The 13434-nt window shown below is 54.4% G+C and overlaps 1 protein-coding gene and 1 non-coding gene across 2 annotated transcripts; one reads left to right on the top strand and one right to left on the bottom strand.

Annotated features, from left to right (window-relative positions):
- The first annotated feature begins 1 nt into the window (after position 1).
- Positions 2–107, top strand: P170DRAFT_t89. Its single transcript has one exon. It is a non-coding gene; the product is annotated as a tRNA-Val (tRNA).
- A 477-nt stretch (positions 108–584) lies between these two features.
- P170DRAFT_463238 (putative LovB-like polyketide synthase) lies at positions 585–12935 on the bottom strand. The gene is made up of 6 exons (XM_024852157.1): positions 12604–12935; positions 12408–12552; positions 10466–12359; positions 9613–10412; positions 3641–9558; positions 585–3585 (listed from the first exon to the last, which is right to left on the bottom strand). Exons 1-6 carry the CDS (start codon positions 12865–12867, stop codon positions 877–879), a joined length of 11730 nt encoding a protein of 3909 aa, XP_024705167.1. The 5' UTR covers positions 12868–12935; the 3' UTR covers positions 585–876.
- Positions 12936–13434: the final 499 nt, after the last annotated feature.

Genomic DNA, 13434 nt, shown 5'->3' with positions numbered 1-13434 from the left:
CGGTCGCGTGGTCTAATGGTTATGATATCTCGTTCACATCCAAGTGAGCGTCTCCTGGTTCTCCAGTGGTTCCGAGATGGTTCCCGGTTCGATCCCGGGCGCGACCATTTTTTTGCTTTCTTTCTGTAACACTACGTTTACTTTTACACAGATTGTTTTGGGGGATTGTGTTTTTGTTTTTGTTTTTTGGTCAACTTCAATGCTTTTATATCTTACAGTTATTTCCGGTAGTCCCACTGCCATAACTTGTTTATTCCCCGAGTTCGTGGGAGTCTGGCGACAGTCGGACCCGAATATATATAGTTCATGGGCTGGAGTTGTCCATCCAGGCATTCTGTCCCTACGTTTCAATCTCCGATAATTTCCCTAATTCAACTAAAAAAGCATAAAATAAAAGCGTCTAATTTTCAATCACAGAAATGCCCACTACCTCTAAACCCATTGCGTATCTGGCACTGAGCCATCAAGAGAGGGATTGAGACCAGTCGGGGATGCCGGCCCGACGGCTCTTCCGCTCCGCCTGCAGCATCCCACGGACTGTTTGGCTCTTCGTCTTCTTTACGCCTTCATCACCCTCGTTCGGAGTTCCACGCGTTCTCCATCCCCGTCAATCGAATAATTCACGTCTCATCGCAGGTGCGGCCATACAGTTGCTAAACAAACAGACCAATCAAAAACACAATGTCATTATTCCAGTCTAGATGTCCTACCAGCAGATTCCCCGCCAGGAGCTGCTGGCAATCTCCCTCAATGAAATACATACAATCTTTTGATCCGTAACAAAGAAAACCATCCCAATGTACCTGGTCCAGCCAAGCATTTTTTCCTCCAGTTTCACTTCTGTTCCATTTCACGACCGCCAATCATTCACTACGCTCACTGCGCGTTGGCCGCGTCGGTCGCCAGCATATTCCGCAAATACTCTTCGCCCATCGGCGCGCATTCCGCCACCCCCAGCCGTCCCAACTTCTGCCGAGTCTGAGCTGACTCCAGCGCGAACATGTTATGCCCCAGGTTGAAATACTCCTTCAGCACCTCCCAGCGAATCTGCGCGTCCGACGAATCATCCAAGCGAGACACCGTTTCCAACCACTCCGCCACGGGCACGACCCGTCCTTCACGATCGCCTTGCGCGAGCAGGCGCCCCACAAACTCGGGAATACGGGAAATTGGCAGGGGGGATGGATTGCATAGATGATGGATTGTCGCTGAGGTCTCCTGTGGAGGATGAGCTTCATTCGTCGCCAAGGCATGGAACCCCTGTGTCAGGTAATCCACCGGGATGAAGTCGGCCATAAACGGCCGGTCGGTGTCTGGCAAATCCGGCACCACTGCGGCGCGCACCATGCTCAGGATCATGGTCCGGATGAAATCGTCTTTGGGCTCCGGGATTCCTGTGGTCCGATGGCCCGTCGCGGCGGATGCCCGGTATATCGTGACGGGGAAACCGCGCTCGGCGGCTTTCTCCATCAATCGTTCCGCGACCCATCGAGACTTGAAGTATCCGAATCGGTTGCTTGCTTCGGGAGTGAAGTGTCCCGCGGGAACTTCGTTGGCGATGGTCTCCCCGGGCGCACTGCGCTGGGACGTGGACCAAGTCTGGAGATGAGGGACGGACCAGGTCGACAAGTGATGGATGTGTGTCTGGACGGCTCCAAGACTGGCCAGCTCGATCACGTCCCGCACCGGCGAGACATTCAGCGGCCGGAGCGCGTCGTAAGATCGCAGCAGGGAGACATACCCGCCCAGGTGGTAGATGGCCTGCACCCGGCTGCCCAAACGGCGGAACTGCGCCGGCGACAGACCGAAACGAGGGGACTCCAGTGTTCCGGCCACGCAGATAATGCGAGATGCAACGAGCTCGGGACTGGGGACGACGGACCACAGTCGGTAAAGCTCAAACGCCCTTTCGACGTCGGAATACTCGAGGGGCTTCTGCGACCCGAGAATGTACACGGTAGAGATGCCGGGGTCCTGCAGGACGGTCGCGAGCGTATGAACGCCAATAAACGAGTCGGCGCCCGTGATGAGGATGGAGCTCACGTCAGTGGAAGCGATGGCGGGCGCTTTGGCAGGCTGCAGCTGCAGGTCGAGACTGGTCTCTTCGTCCCAATTGACCTCCGGTCGCGTCGCAGCGGGCGCGGCCGAGCTTGTCGTGCCGCCCAAAATCTGCGCAATCCCCTGTGGAGTTGGTGTTTTGAACATGGGATTGAGGGCGAGAGGCTTCTTAAGTGCCCGCTTCAGGCGAGCCTGCAGCCGGACCAGCAGGATACTGTTTCCTCCGAGGGCAAAAAAGCTGTCACTGGGCAGGAAAACTCGCTCCCGCGGAAGTTTCAACACCTCGCGGAAGCCGTCCATAACCGCCATGAGAATGTTGTTTGTATCTTCTCCATCGGAGTGACTGGTGCTGGCGTGATCTGTCTTGCCAAGGTCTTGTTCCACGGGATAAGTTAGACGCAGATCTCCGTGGAGGAGCCTTTGCCTGTCGATTTTGCCTCCGATCGTGACGGGTAGAGCCTCGAGGAACTGATACGCGCTGGGTAGCATGTACGCGTTCAGATGCTCGACTCCATATTTGTTCAGTCGGACGGCGAATTCTGCTTCTTGTAGTCGGCCCAAGGGCTGCTTTGGCACAACGAAGGCGATAAGCTGACGGTCATCCCCGGCACCGTCGCCCGCTACCACTGTCCGAGCGATCACAGTCAAGTCGATGACTCCTGGTCCGGCAGGATCCTTGTTCGCTTCGACGAACAGGCGATGCTCCACTTCGCCCAAGTCGATTCGGTAGCCACGCAGCTTGATCTGCTTGTCTCCTGCAATTCTGCCGTGGAACTCGAGATTGCCCCCGGGGAGGAATCGACCTCGGTCCCCTGTTCGAAACATGCGCGTCCATCCGCGCTGTTCTTTGTCTTCTGGCGAGCTAAATGGGTCCGGGAGGAAGGCTTTCGCGTTAGCCTCGGGGCGATTTATGTATCCTAGGCCCACTTGCGCACCCCCGACAACAATCTCGCCGACAACCCCAGCTGGAAGAGGTTTGCCGCGGTCATCTAAGATGTAATGCGGGGAATTGGCCATGGGATATCCAATTGGAATATTGGTAGTGCTCTCGCCGGGCCGGTCAACACGCTGAATGGTCGTCTGGACCACAAGTTCACTCGGGCTCCAGGTGTTATACACGACGGCTGGGGTGCCCAAGTCGTAGAAGGCCCGGGTGACACGGAGGGGCAGTCTCTCGCCGGCAAAGTAGGCAATCCGATAGTCCCGCAGGTTTTGAAGCTTTTCAGTCGCATGCTCCATCAGCAGCGCAAACTGTGTCGGCGTGAAGTAGGTGATCGACACTTGCGATGCTTCCATGTATGCGGCCAAAGCCACCGGGTCCTTGCGAATGGTGCTGGACGCCACGCATACACGAGCTCCGGCCGTCAGGGCCGAGAAGATCTGCACGATGGATAAATCAAACGAGATCGAAGAGTGGTGCAGGAATCGGTCTTTTGCGGTGAACTTGAAGTCATGGTGAAGAGTACTCAGCATTTGTTGCGTATTCGACTGGCTGAGGACCACTCCTTTTGGAGTTCCAGTGCTGCCCTGTTCCAGTGTCAGCATGACTATTGCTATCCTTTCACCCTTCTCCCAGACTTACCGATGTATAGATGACATAAAAAGGAGAATTCTTTTCTAGAGGCACCGAAATGTTAGCAGAACCACCGGTGGTTGGTATACTGGCAATATCCAGCACAGCCACAGAGGCTCTGGATGCAAGCGACCTAGCACTTTCTCCCAGCTCAGGACCGGCGAGAACCAACGGGATACCCGAGTCGCTGATCATGAAGGCGAGTCGTTCGCTGGCAAACTCGGGATCCAAGGCCACGAAACCACAGCCGGCGAGCAGAACACCCATCATAGCAGTGATGGTCTCACGCCCGGGCCTGCTGAAGACTCCAACTCTCGATCCGCTTGGGACTCCGACATTGCGAATGACCGTCGCGATACTCTCTGCAGCGACAAGTAGTTCCCGGTAGGTGAGCTCATCGCCCTCGGACGTTTCAATGGCGATGGCTGTGGGATGTTCGCGGGCCATGTCCACGATACGGTCAGTCACGGACTGGTTGTTCCATTCATTTTCCGTATATGTCATGTTGAAGAATCTTTCCTTCAAAGAACAAAACTCCTTGGGTCCGACCATGTCGATATCCGCCACTGGTTGACGGGGATCGCGGATGACACTACTCATGAATGCCACGAAATTATCGAGGAATCGCTCCATATCGGCTGCTCCGTAGAGACTGCTAGATGATTCAAGGCGCAGGAGAAGCCCCTTCGCCGGATCTTCCAGTGCTTCTAGACCAAGCTCACAGGCGGTCGGAATGTCTTCACCCTGCACATCGACAATGTCAAAGTCACCTGCAGAATAGGTCGGCATGGTGCCGTGAATCTGATAATTGACGATAACCTGACCCAGAGGGAAGTGTGCGGGGGTCCGCTCAAGGCCCACCGCATCCACAATGGCGTCGAAGGGCAGCTGCGAATGAGCAAGCGATTTCATGATGCGATCTTTCATTTGCTTGAGGACGTCGTCAAAAGTGCCGGTGAGATCTGTCGCGCAGCGCACAGGCACCACGTTGACAAAGAAGCCCAGTGTATCGTTCACTGCTGGATGAGGACGATTTCCGTCGACCATGTGTAGCGTCAGCACATCTTCCTGTCCGTATCGGTAGAGAAAGACCCGGAAGGCAGCCATTAAGAACTGGGCCGGGGTGACCCCCAGTCGCGCGCAAATCCGCTTCATTCGAGTTTGCAGGGTATCCTTGAGCGTTGCTCGATGGATCTGGCGCTGATAATCGTTGAACTCGGGCCGAGTTATCTGAGCAAACGGGAGCAATTTCATCGGGGCCGGGGGCTCTCGGTACTCGTTTCTCCAGAACTCTACGCTTGACTCCATCTCCTTGGATCCAAGTTGGGCATTGTGCCATTGACTGAACTGCGCGTAGCTGACAGAAGGCCTTGACACAGCATCGAGATTCGTTTCGCGGCGCAGGCTGTCATATAGGCTGGTGATCTGTTCGAGGAATGACTGGCTACTGCCTCTGTCGATACAGATGTGGTGGAATATGAGAACGAGCGCATACTCAGCATCGGCCAATTTGGCTAGTGCAGCCTTCATGACCTGGCCGGACTCAATATCAAGTGCCTGTTGCCTCATAGTAGAGACTTGTTGCTGGAGGCTCTCTTCGAGGTCAACGGTGTTGGAGAGGTCTAGCACAGGCAAGTCGACTGCGCAATCATCGGTCACTGCCTGTTGAGAGAAAATATCTCCTTCAAAGTAGGCCGTCCGTAAAATGTCGTTCCGCCGTTTAAGCTCCTCGAGTGCCTGTCGCAGAAGATCTGGTTGGGGCTTGCCTTTGACGCGGAAGACGGTAGGTAGGTTCAGGAAAGATGGGTCTTCCGCCATGTTATGCGCGAACCACAGACGGCGCTGGAATGTGGACATGGCCACGTCTTCGCTCGATTGCTGTTCATCGATGGCTGTGCCGACAATCTTGGGTAAGGTGGCACGCGAGGCCTCCGATACGTGAGAAGAAGTAGACTCCCCTTGTTGGGTGGTAGTTTGGACCTCCGATGTGCCTAAGACAATCATTTTGGCGACCTTGTCGACTAGAGCCTGGATGCTTCCACTGTTCAAGACGTCGAACATGGCTATCTCGACGGCGACCGTTTGGAAGAACCACTGGCGGATTTCAATGGCAACGATGCTGTCGAGCCCATAGTCCGCAAGACTTCGGTTCGGTTGCAATGTTGCCTGGTCCACCGAAAGGACGGCTGCAATTTTCTCCAAGAAGCACATCGTTAGAATCTCAGTGCGGGAGGCTTCATCCGACGCCTCCTGCAATTGCGCCATCAGGTTCTTTTGGGCTCCGCTCCCAGATCCGGAACCGGCGAAATCGTGGTTGGCGTACAAGTTTTGGAAACGGGGCTCGGTGGCCCAATAGTAGTCGGGACGACGGAGATTGACACCTGTGATGATCTGATGTGCGTCTCTTCCATGGTCATCAGCAATACTGAGCCGCTCGCTCGAAACAGCTGCCTCGATTTGAGCGAACAGCTCCTCTTCGTTGACGGCGTCGTAACCGATTCGCTCCATGATAGTCTGCAGCTTGGCGTCCTCAGACACCGCTCCAATGCCGGTGATCATCCCGACGTTCATCGTTGTACCTGCGAGCCCGATGCTGCGTCGGTAGGCACAGAGCGCATCCAGATAGGTATTGGCCGCAGAGTAATTGGCCTGACCCTTGGACCCGAGAATGGCGGACACGGAAGAAAAGCAGACGAAAAAGTCGAGGTCGATATCCGATGTCGCTGAATGCAAATTGAAGGTGCCCCGGACCTTTGGATCAATGCATCGTTGCCATTGAGTGAAGCCCATTTTATCCAGGGGTCCATCTTGCAACACCATGGCCGCCTGGAAGACCCCGGCCAAGCGTGTGGCTCCAATTTGGTTGACGGCCTCTTGAACAAATCTAGCATCGGTGACATCGCCGCGAAAAACGGTCACTTCGACGTCTCGTGCCCGGAGCCAGTCCACTGTTTCGCGAGCATCCTTTTTGTCAGCGCCAGAACGAGCCAGGAAAGCCACATTGCGGGCTCCTCGTTGGAACAGCCATTCGCTGAGGCGGCGTCCTAGGCCACCAAGACCCCCGACAAGCAAGTATGTTTTGCCTGGCAGGAATAGCTGGCGACGATTGAATTTTGTTGGCTCGACAAGAACGCGGTCATCCGGTTTGGGGACTAGAACAATCTTTCCAATTGTGGTTCCCATTTGCAACATGCGGAATCCTTTCTGCGCGTCGGAGTAGGACAGCTCCGTGATGGGCTCTGGTGGCTGGATCTTGCCGTCATGGACCAAACCACAGCACTCCTGGAACACTCGGGCTCCCAGTGATTGGTTTTTCTCGAACACTGTGATCATGTCTACACTCGCGAAGGAGACATTGCGTCGGAAAGGATCCATTGGGATCCGACTGTTCTGGTGGATATCGCGTTTGCCGATCTCCACGAATCTCCCAAATGGGGCCAGTGATAGCCAGGTGGCATGCAAGAGAGGACCGGCCAGAGAATTAAGAGCGACATCCACACCCTTGCCATTGGTCAAACGATGAACGCCTTGAACGAAGGAGTCGTCTCGGGAGGAAAGAATCTGGGACTCCTTGAGACCGTATCTGTCTATAAGCAGTTCACGCTTTGAAGGAGATCCCACGGTGGCGATGATCTCTGCCCCAATGTTCTGTGCAATTTGAATTGCCATTTGGCCGACTCCTCCGGCTGCAGAGTGAATAAGAACAGTTTCTCCAGGTTGAAGACGCGCAGTGTCGACCAGCGAGTAATGAGCTGTGGTGAGAATCAAGGGGATCGCAGCGGCGATGCTGAATGGTATCTCACCAAGACGATAGCAGAGACAGGCCGGATTACGCACCACTGTTCGATGAGCTCCTTGTCCCGGACGCCAGGCAACGACGCGGTCTCCAATGGAAAATGCTTCGGAGACATCGCTTCCCTTGCGTATCACAATACCCGCGCATTCGTCACCAAGCTTGAAGTCATCAATGATACCCATGCTGGCAGCGATATCGCGGAAATTGATGGCCGAGGATTTAACCTCGATCTCAAGGTCGTTCGGTCCGAGAGGCTCGTTCTGAATTTCCGCGTCATCCGCAAATGTCAAGCTTTCCAACAACCCAGGACGTCCAATTCGGAGGGCCAGGGGTCGATTGGGTTGATAAAGCGGCTGGATTGTCGCTTCAGACCCAACTCCGTTCGGGATTTTGGCGTTCAGCTGGTCATTAGACACTACCCGGGGAATGTACAGAGTGCCATCGCGCTCGGCAATCTCGTTCTCGTCGATAGAAGGATCCAGCAGCTCGGAGGCCAGCCTGGCGGCACGGGCTGGGCCGGACTTGGGAGCGATGTCAAATACCACAAGGCGGAGGTCGGGATTTTCACTTCGTGCCGAGCGAGCAAGGCCCAGGATGAGCGCCTGCTCCGGCGAGGTCACGTCCATAAGACCTCCCCGGGTGACCCAGACGATATTACCCGTGCCTTTGGTGAGCAGCGACTGCGCGGCATAGAATTCGGCATGACCACTAGCGTTTGCATGGAAGTACAACTGAGAGTCAAGGCTGGATAAAACAATGACATTCTGTGCAAGCTCGCGATTTAAATCGGCGAGTGAAAGGAAGTCGCAACGCTCGGTTTCGAAGGACCCTTGGGCCTCGATAGCCTCGGCAAAGGCCTCGATTTCGGGCGAAGACTGCGTCGGCATGACGATAGTGAGAGGTCTTGCATGGATTCCATTGGCATATGGTTTCTTCTGCCAAACTTGTACGTCTCCACAGTTTCCGACAGAACGGAAGCCGGCGGGAATTTCCACGGAAGAGTTATCCACCAGCATATATCCTTGATCAGATACGCGGTCATGCATGGAGCCTTCGGTTGTATCTGATACAACCACCAAATCAAATTTCTCTTCTCCCATATCCTCGCTTGTTGCCACGCGGACGAGACCGTTCCAACGCTGGACGATTTCATCAAACGTCGATACAACGGTGGAGTCTTGAAGGGAGATCACTAGCTGGGCAAAATTGCGTCGCTCGCCAGAAGTGCCTCGAAGACTGCCCAGGACCTCTTCTGTGGAAGAAACCGAACGGGTGTGATGTAATATCGTTTTGTTTGGAAATTGATGGGCATAGAGCTTGACAAGTGCCGGGATGTCCTGGAATTTGGGGATATCGCGTGCGTTGAACTGGATAGAGCTGAGCATGGGCTGCCACTCTGTCCCAAAGAACAGAGATCGGCGTCCATCATCAGCTGAATTTGCACCAAGGTTAGTCAGTTCGAGGCCTTGAATTTCAATTAACATCTGCCCGTCCTGGTCTTGAATTCGGAGGTCGTTTGATGCTGTCCTGGGTCCGGCGACGTTTGTCTCAACCGACACTTGGCCTTCGAAACTCGACGAACCTTTCCGCTGTTCCAGAAGCCCGGAGACCTTCATGGAGCGCACAAAGGTTGGGACGTATGGCTCCTTGAGCGTCCGACCCAGCTTGCCCTCGATGGATGCAAATACAGGATGGAATGCAGCATCTAGGAAGGCGGGGTGGACAATGCAGAGATCACTATCCTCTGGAGAGAACAAGTCCGGCTGCCAGGAGATTGGCGCAGTAGCGTTTCCAAGGCCGCTGTCGATGCTACCGGATAGAAGTTGAAACGTCTTGCCGTATTGAAGTCCCATCGAGTGCAGACGATGGTAGTATTGCTCGCGCCCAACGCAACGGAAGGTCTGCACCTCCGCCTTGGAGTTAGAGCCAGAGGGGAGAGCCTCTGGGTCCCCTAGCTCTGCTTTGACCGTTCCAGTGCAGTGCTCACGCTGATTGCCAGACTCATCGATCGAGAAAATAACAAAGTTATTCCACGTGGACGACGAGGTCTTTGCGGACTCCACAACGGGCGACAGTTCCACGATCACCTCAGTTCCTACCTCATGGTCGCTCACCACAAGGGCCGATTTCACTGTGGCTCACTTAGGTTCCACTCTTTTCAACACGGTAAAGGATGGCCACTTACCTGAAATATCTGCTAGCGAAATTGCCTTAATGCCACTTGTGGAACCATAGCCCAAGCGAGCCACAGCCTCCATAGCCATGTTGATGTATCCTGCGCCGGGAAAAACTACTTTCCCGTCGATGGAATGATCGCGCAGCCAAGGCATCTCAGAAATTCGCAGGAAGTTCCGCCACCGGGGGCGATTGGCGAGAGAACCTGGCACTGGTGCGCCGAGGATGCTGTGTCGGAAGGGACGCAGACGATGCTCTTTGATAACACGCGTCTCTCCCCAGTATCGCTCATGGTCCCATGCATAACTCGGCAATTCGAGAGATACTTGGGGAACATTGGGGCTGACGAGATTCCCAGAAGAAGAATCAATGAATTGGTTCCGGTTGACCTCTTCTAGAAGCACAGGGTAGCCAAGAGCAAACAGTTGACCGGCAGTGGCAAGAAGGCTCTCGTAGGCGTCTTGCTTGCGGTCCAATGTTCCGATATACGGGATTTTCATTTTCAGCTGATCGATCGTCTGGTTGGAAGGCCCCTTGAGTGCCGGGTGAGGGCCAACTTCGATCAGGATATCGACATTCTGCTGGTCTTCCTCATCGAGAACGGTCTCCGTCAGAGCATCGGAAAACTTTACCATTCCAGTCATGTTTGCCGCAAAGTATTCTGGGCCCATAGTGCTGGGATCTGCTTTTCTACCGGTCACACTGGACACCATTGACGCACATGCCGACTTGTTCGCCTTGAACCCCGAGTACTTCGACAGAGCCTGTTCGTAACCCGGGGCAAGGGGATACATATGATGACTGTGGAAACTGCAGGGAGTCAGTATAATCATACAGTTGAAAGACATTCGGTCGCAACTTACGCCTGAGCGACCTGCAACCGCCTGGCAAAAACCTTTCTTTCACTGAGCTTCTCATGTAGCTCCGCAATTGCATCGCTATCACCAGAAAGGGTGAAGCTGGACGGACTATTCATGGCGGCAACTGCGACGCGCCCGGCATAAGGCTCCAGCTCGGTGTTGACTTCAGCCTCGGTCATTCCCACGGCCATCATGGCTCCAGGAATGCTATCGGGTGCGGCGGCGCCTCCGCCCATGTGCACACCACGGTAGTAGGCAGCAATTAAAGCGTTCTCGAACGAGAGGATGCCAGCAGCATAAGTGGCAGCAAGCTCTCCACTGCTGTGACCGACCACACTAGCGGGCTTGATTCCCCACTGGGCTAGAACGTCTACCAGCGCCAGCTGGACGGCAGTGCAAATGGGTTGGGAATACTCCGTCTGGCTCAGCTTGGTGTCCTCCTTAGTTCGCAGAAGCTCTGTGACAATCGACCATGTCGGTCGGTGCTCACAAAGCGACTGTAGGATCTGGTCGCACTTCTGCAGAGTCTGGAGATAGAGAGGGCATTGTTCTATCAGAGCCCGTCCCATCCCAAACCACTGGGCGCCTTGGCCAGTAAATACAAATCCAACTCGAGGGGCAGTCTCCAGTTTGCTTTTCCATTGAGCCGCTGGAACTGGCTCCTCTAAGTTGCCGATCAAGGTTTCTGCACTAGATCCAATGGCGAATGATCGGAACCGATGCATCGTTCGACGCTGAGAGAGACCCATGGCAAACTCGGCTGGGCTCACCTTCACATTGTCCTGAAGATATGATTGGAGTTTGTTTGCCATGAGCTTTCCTGCTTTCTCGGAGTGCGAGGACAATGGAACGAGGTAAGGTCTGTTTCGCGTCATGTTGGCAAAGTCGGCCGGTACGTCGGCTGTGCATGGAAGGGAATTGGTCGATTTGTATTCTTCCAATATAACATGAGCGTTCGTTCCCCCGTAACCGAACGAATTGATTGATACACGGCGGGGGGCTTCGCTGCTCTTTATTTTCCAATCGGTCGGGTTCGTCGGGATTTCGAGCTTCCATTGGTCAAAGTCAACGTCCGGGTTGGGGGCGTGGAAATGCATATTGGGGGGAATCGTCTTCTTTTCGAGAGCCAGAGTGGATTTAATCAGACCTGCCACCCCCGAAGCACCCTCAAGGTGGCCGATATTGGTTTTTATCGAGCCGACAAACAACGGCCTTTCGCGCCCGGACGAGAACACTTCGCTGATGGCTCTCAGCTCTCGAGGATCTCCGGCTTTGGTGCCGGTACCATGGCACTCAACGTAGGTAGTGTCTGCCGGATCCAGCCCGGCATTCTGATACGTGCTGCGAATGAGTGCCGCCTGGGCCTGTGCAGATGGGAGAGTGATCCCCTGTTTGCGACCGTCGTGGTTGACTCCAGTTCCACGCACAACTGCGCGAATGGAGTCGCCGCTGCTTTCCGCTTGTCGCTGGCGTTTCAGAATCATGGCGGTGATTCCCTCGCCGCGAACGTAGCCGCTGCCCGAAGCGTCGCCGTGGCGGCAGCGACCATCGGTAGAAAGCATTCCCAAGTCGGTCATCGTGATGAAGATGTTGGGATCAAAATGCAGCGCAGAACCCACAACAATCGAAAGGTCGGCCTCGCCGGCTCGAAGGGACTGAGCTCCCATGTGGAAACAGACCAGCGAGGAGGAGCAGGCCGTGTCAATGGTGGCACTGGGGCCGTGGAGATCGTAGAAGTACGAGATGCGGTTGGCCAGAATCGAGTTTCCGGTGCCAGTGACCGTGTACTTGGGATAATACTCCAGGTCCTTGGTGGTCATGGCGTTGTAGTCGTTGGTGAAGCAGCCGCAGTACACGGATGTTTGCGAGCCCTGAATCTCGTCCAATGTGATTCCAGCTGATCTTGTTAGAAGGTGTTTTTAGCTTGGGCCTGGTTGCAACTTACCGTTTTCTAGGGCTTCATAGACAACTTCCAGCAGCAGACGCTGCTGAGGGTCCATGGCTGTTGCTTCCTTGCCGGAGATGTTGAAGAAGCCGGCGTCGAACAGCCCGACATCTTGATCAAGGAAGTAACCATACTTGGCGTTGGTCTAACAGTCTTTAGTAGCGAGTCTAGGCCTGTTTCTCGGGGTGTCACAAACCGAGCCTTTATGCGTTCCATCGGGATGATAGAAGGCATCGACATTGAATCGATCCGCGGGCATCTTGCGTTGTAGATCGACTTTGTTGATCAGGTTGTCCCATAGCTTCGATGGAGACGAGGCGCCGGGGACTCTGCATGCCATTCCAATCACACACGGATGGTCGGTGGCCTTGGTCTGAGTCTCCATTGGGGATGGCTGGCCAGGAACTCCGTTGGTAGAATCGGATTGTGAGGTTTGAGGGCGCTCGAAATGCATCGACATGATGGGCTAAAGGTCAGTAGAGGAAAGGAAGTTACCTGGAAAGTGTCTGTTCTGCACCCGATTATCCCACAAGCCGAATTGCGCAACGAAGTCAAAGGTAAGGCTCTAACCACCTGGTTTATGCTAATTGAAAGATTAGAACATTGATTCTGGAGAAGTGACAGGCGTCCTCGCTTTTCATATCATTCTACAACTCTCTAAAATTCTATGCAACCACCGGTGTACTCTCAAACTTCCGTCCAGACTGGCAAAGTCGCCGCAATCCAACGGATCCAGCGACCTGATGATGAGCCAAGACTTATTCACGGAGTGTTTTGAATAATGCGCATTCTTGAATCTAGCCCCAGGGTGCTTGTTTTGGCTCGGATGCGAGGAAGCAAGCAGGGAAGCCGGAAGGAATACGAGGCGCTAACGATGCACGTCAGCGCCATGTGGCCGGAGATGATGCTCCGTGATGACTTCCGTTCGGAAACGGAGCCCTAAATCGATGATCACACTATAATTATCTGCATGATCGGATTGCTGTGTTGCCACCGAGATGACGATCATCCCTGGACCACATGGCTA

Source organism: Aspergillus steynii, assembly GCF_002849105.1.
Source record: "Aspergillus steynii IBT 23096 chromosome Unknown P170scaffold_3, whole genome shotgun sequence".
Lineage (NCBI taxonomy): Eukaryota > Fungi > Ascomycota > Eurotiomycetes > Eurotiales > Aspergillaceae > Aspergillus > Aspergillus steynii.
The sequence above is the reverse complement of the archived record's forward strand: the minus strand, read 5'-3'. Positions and strand labels throughout refer to the sequence as shown.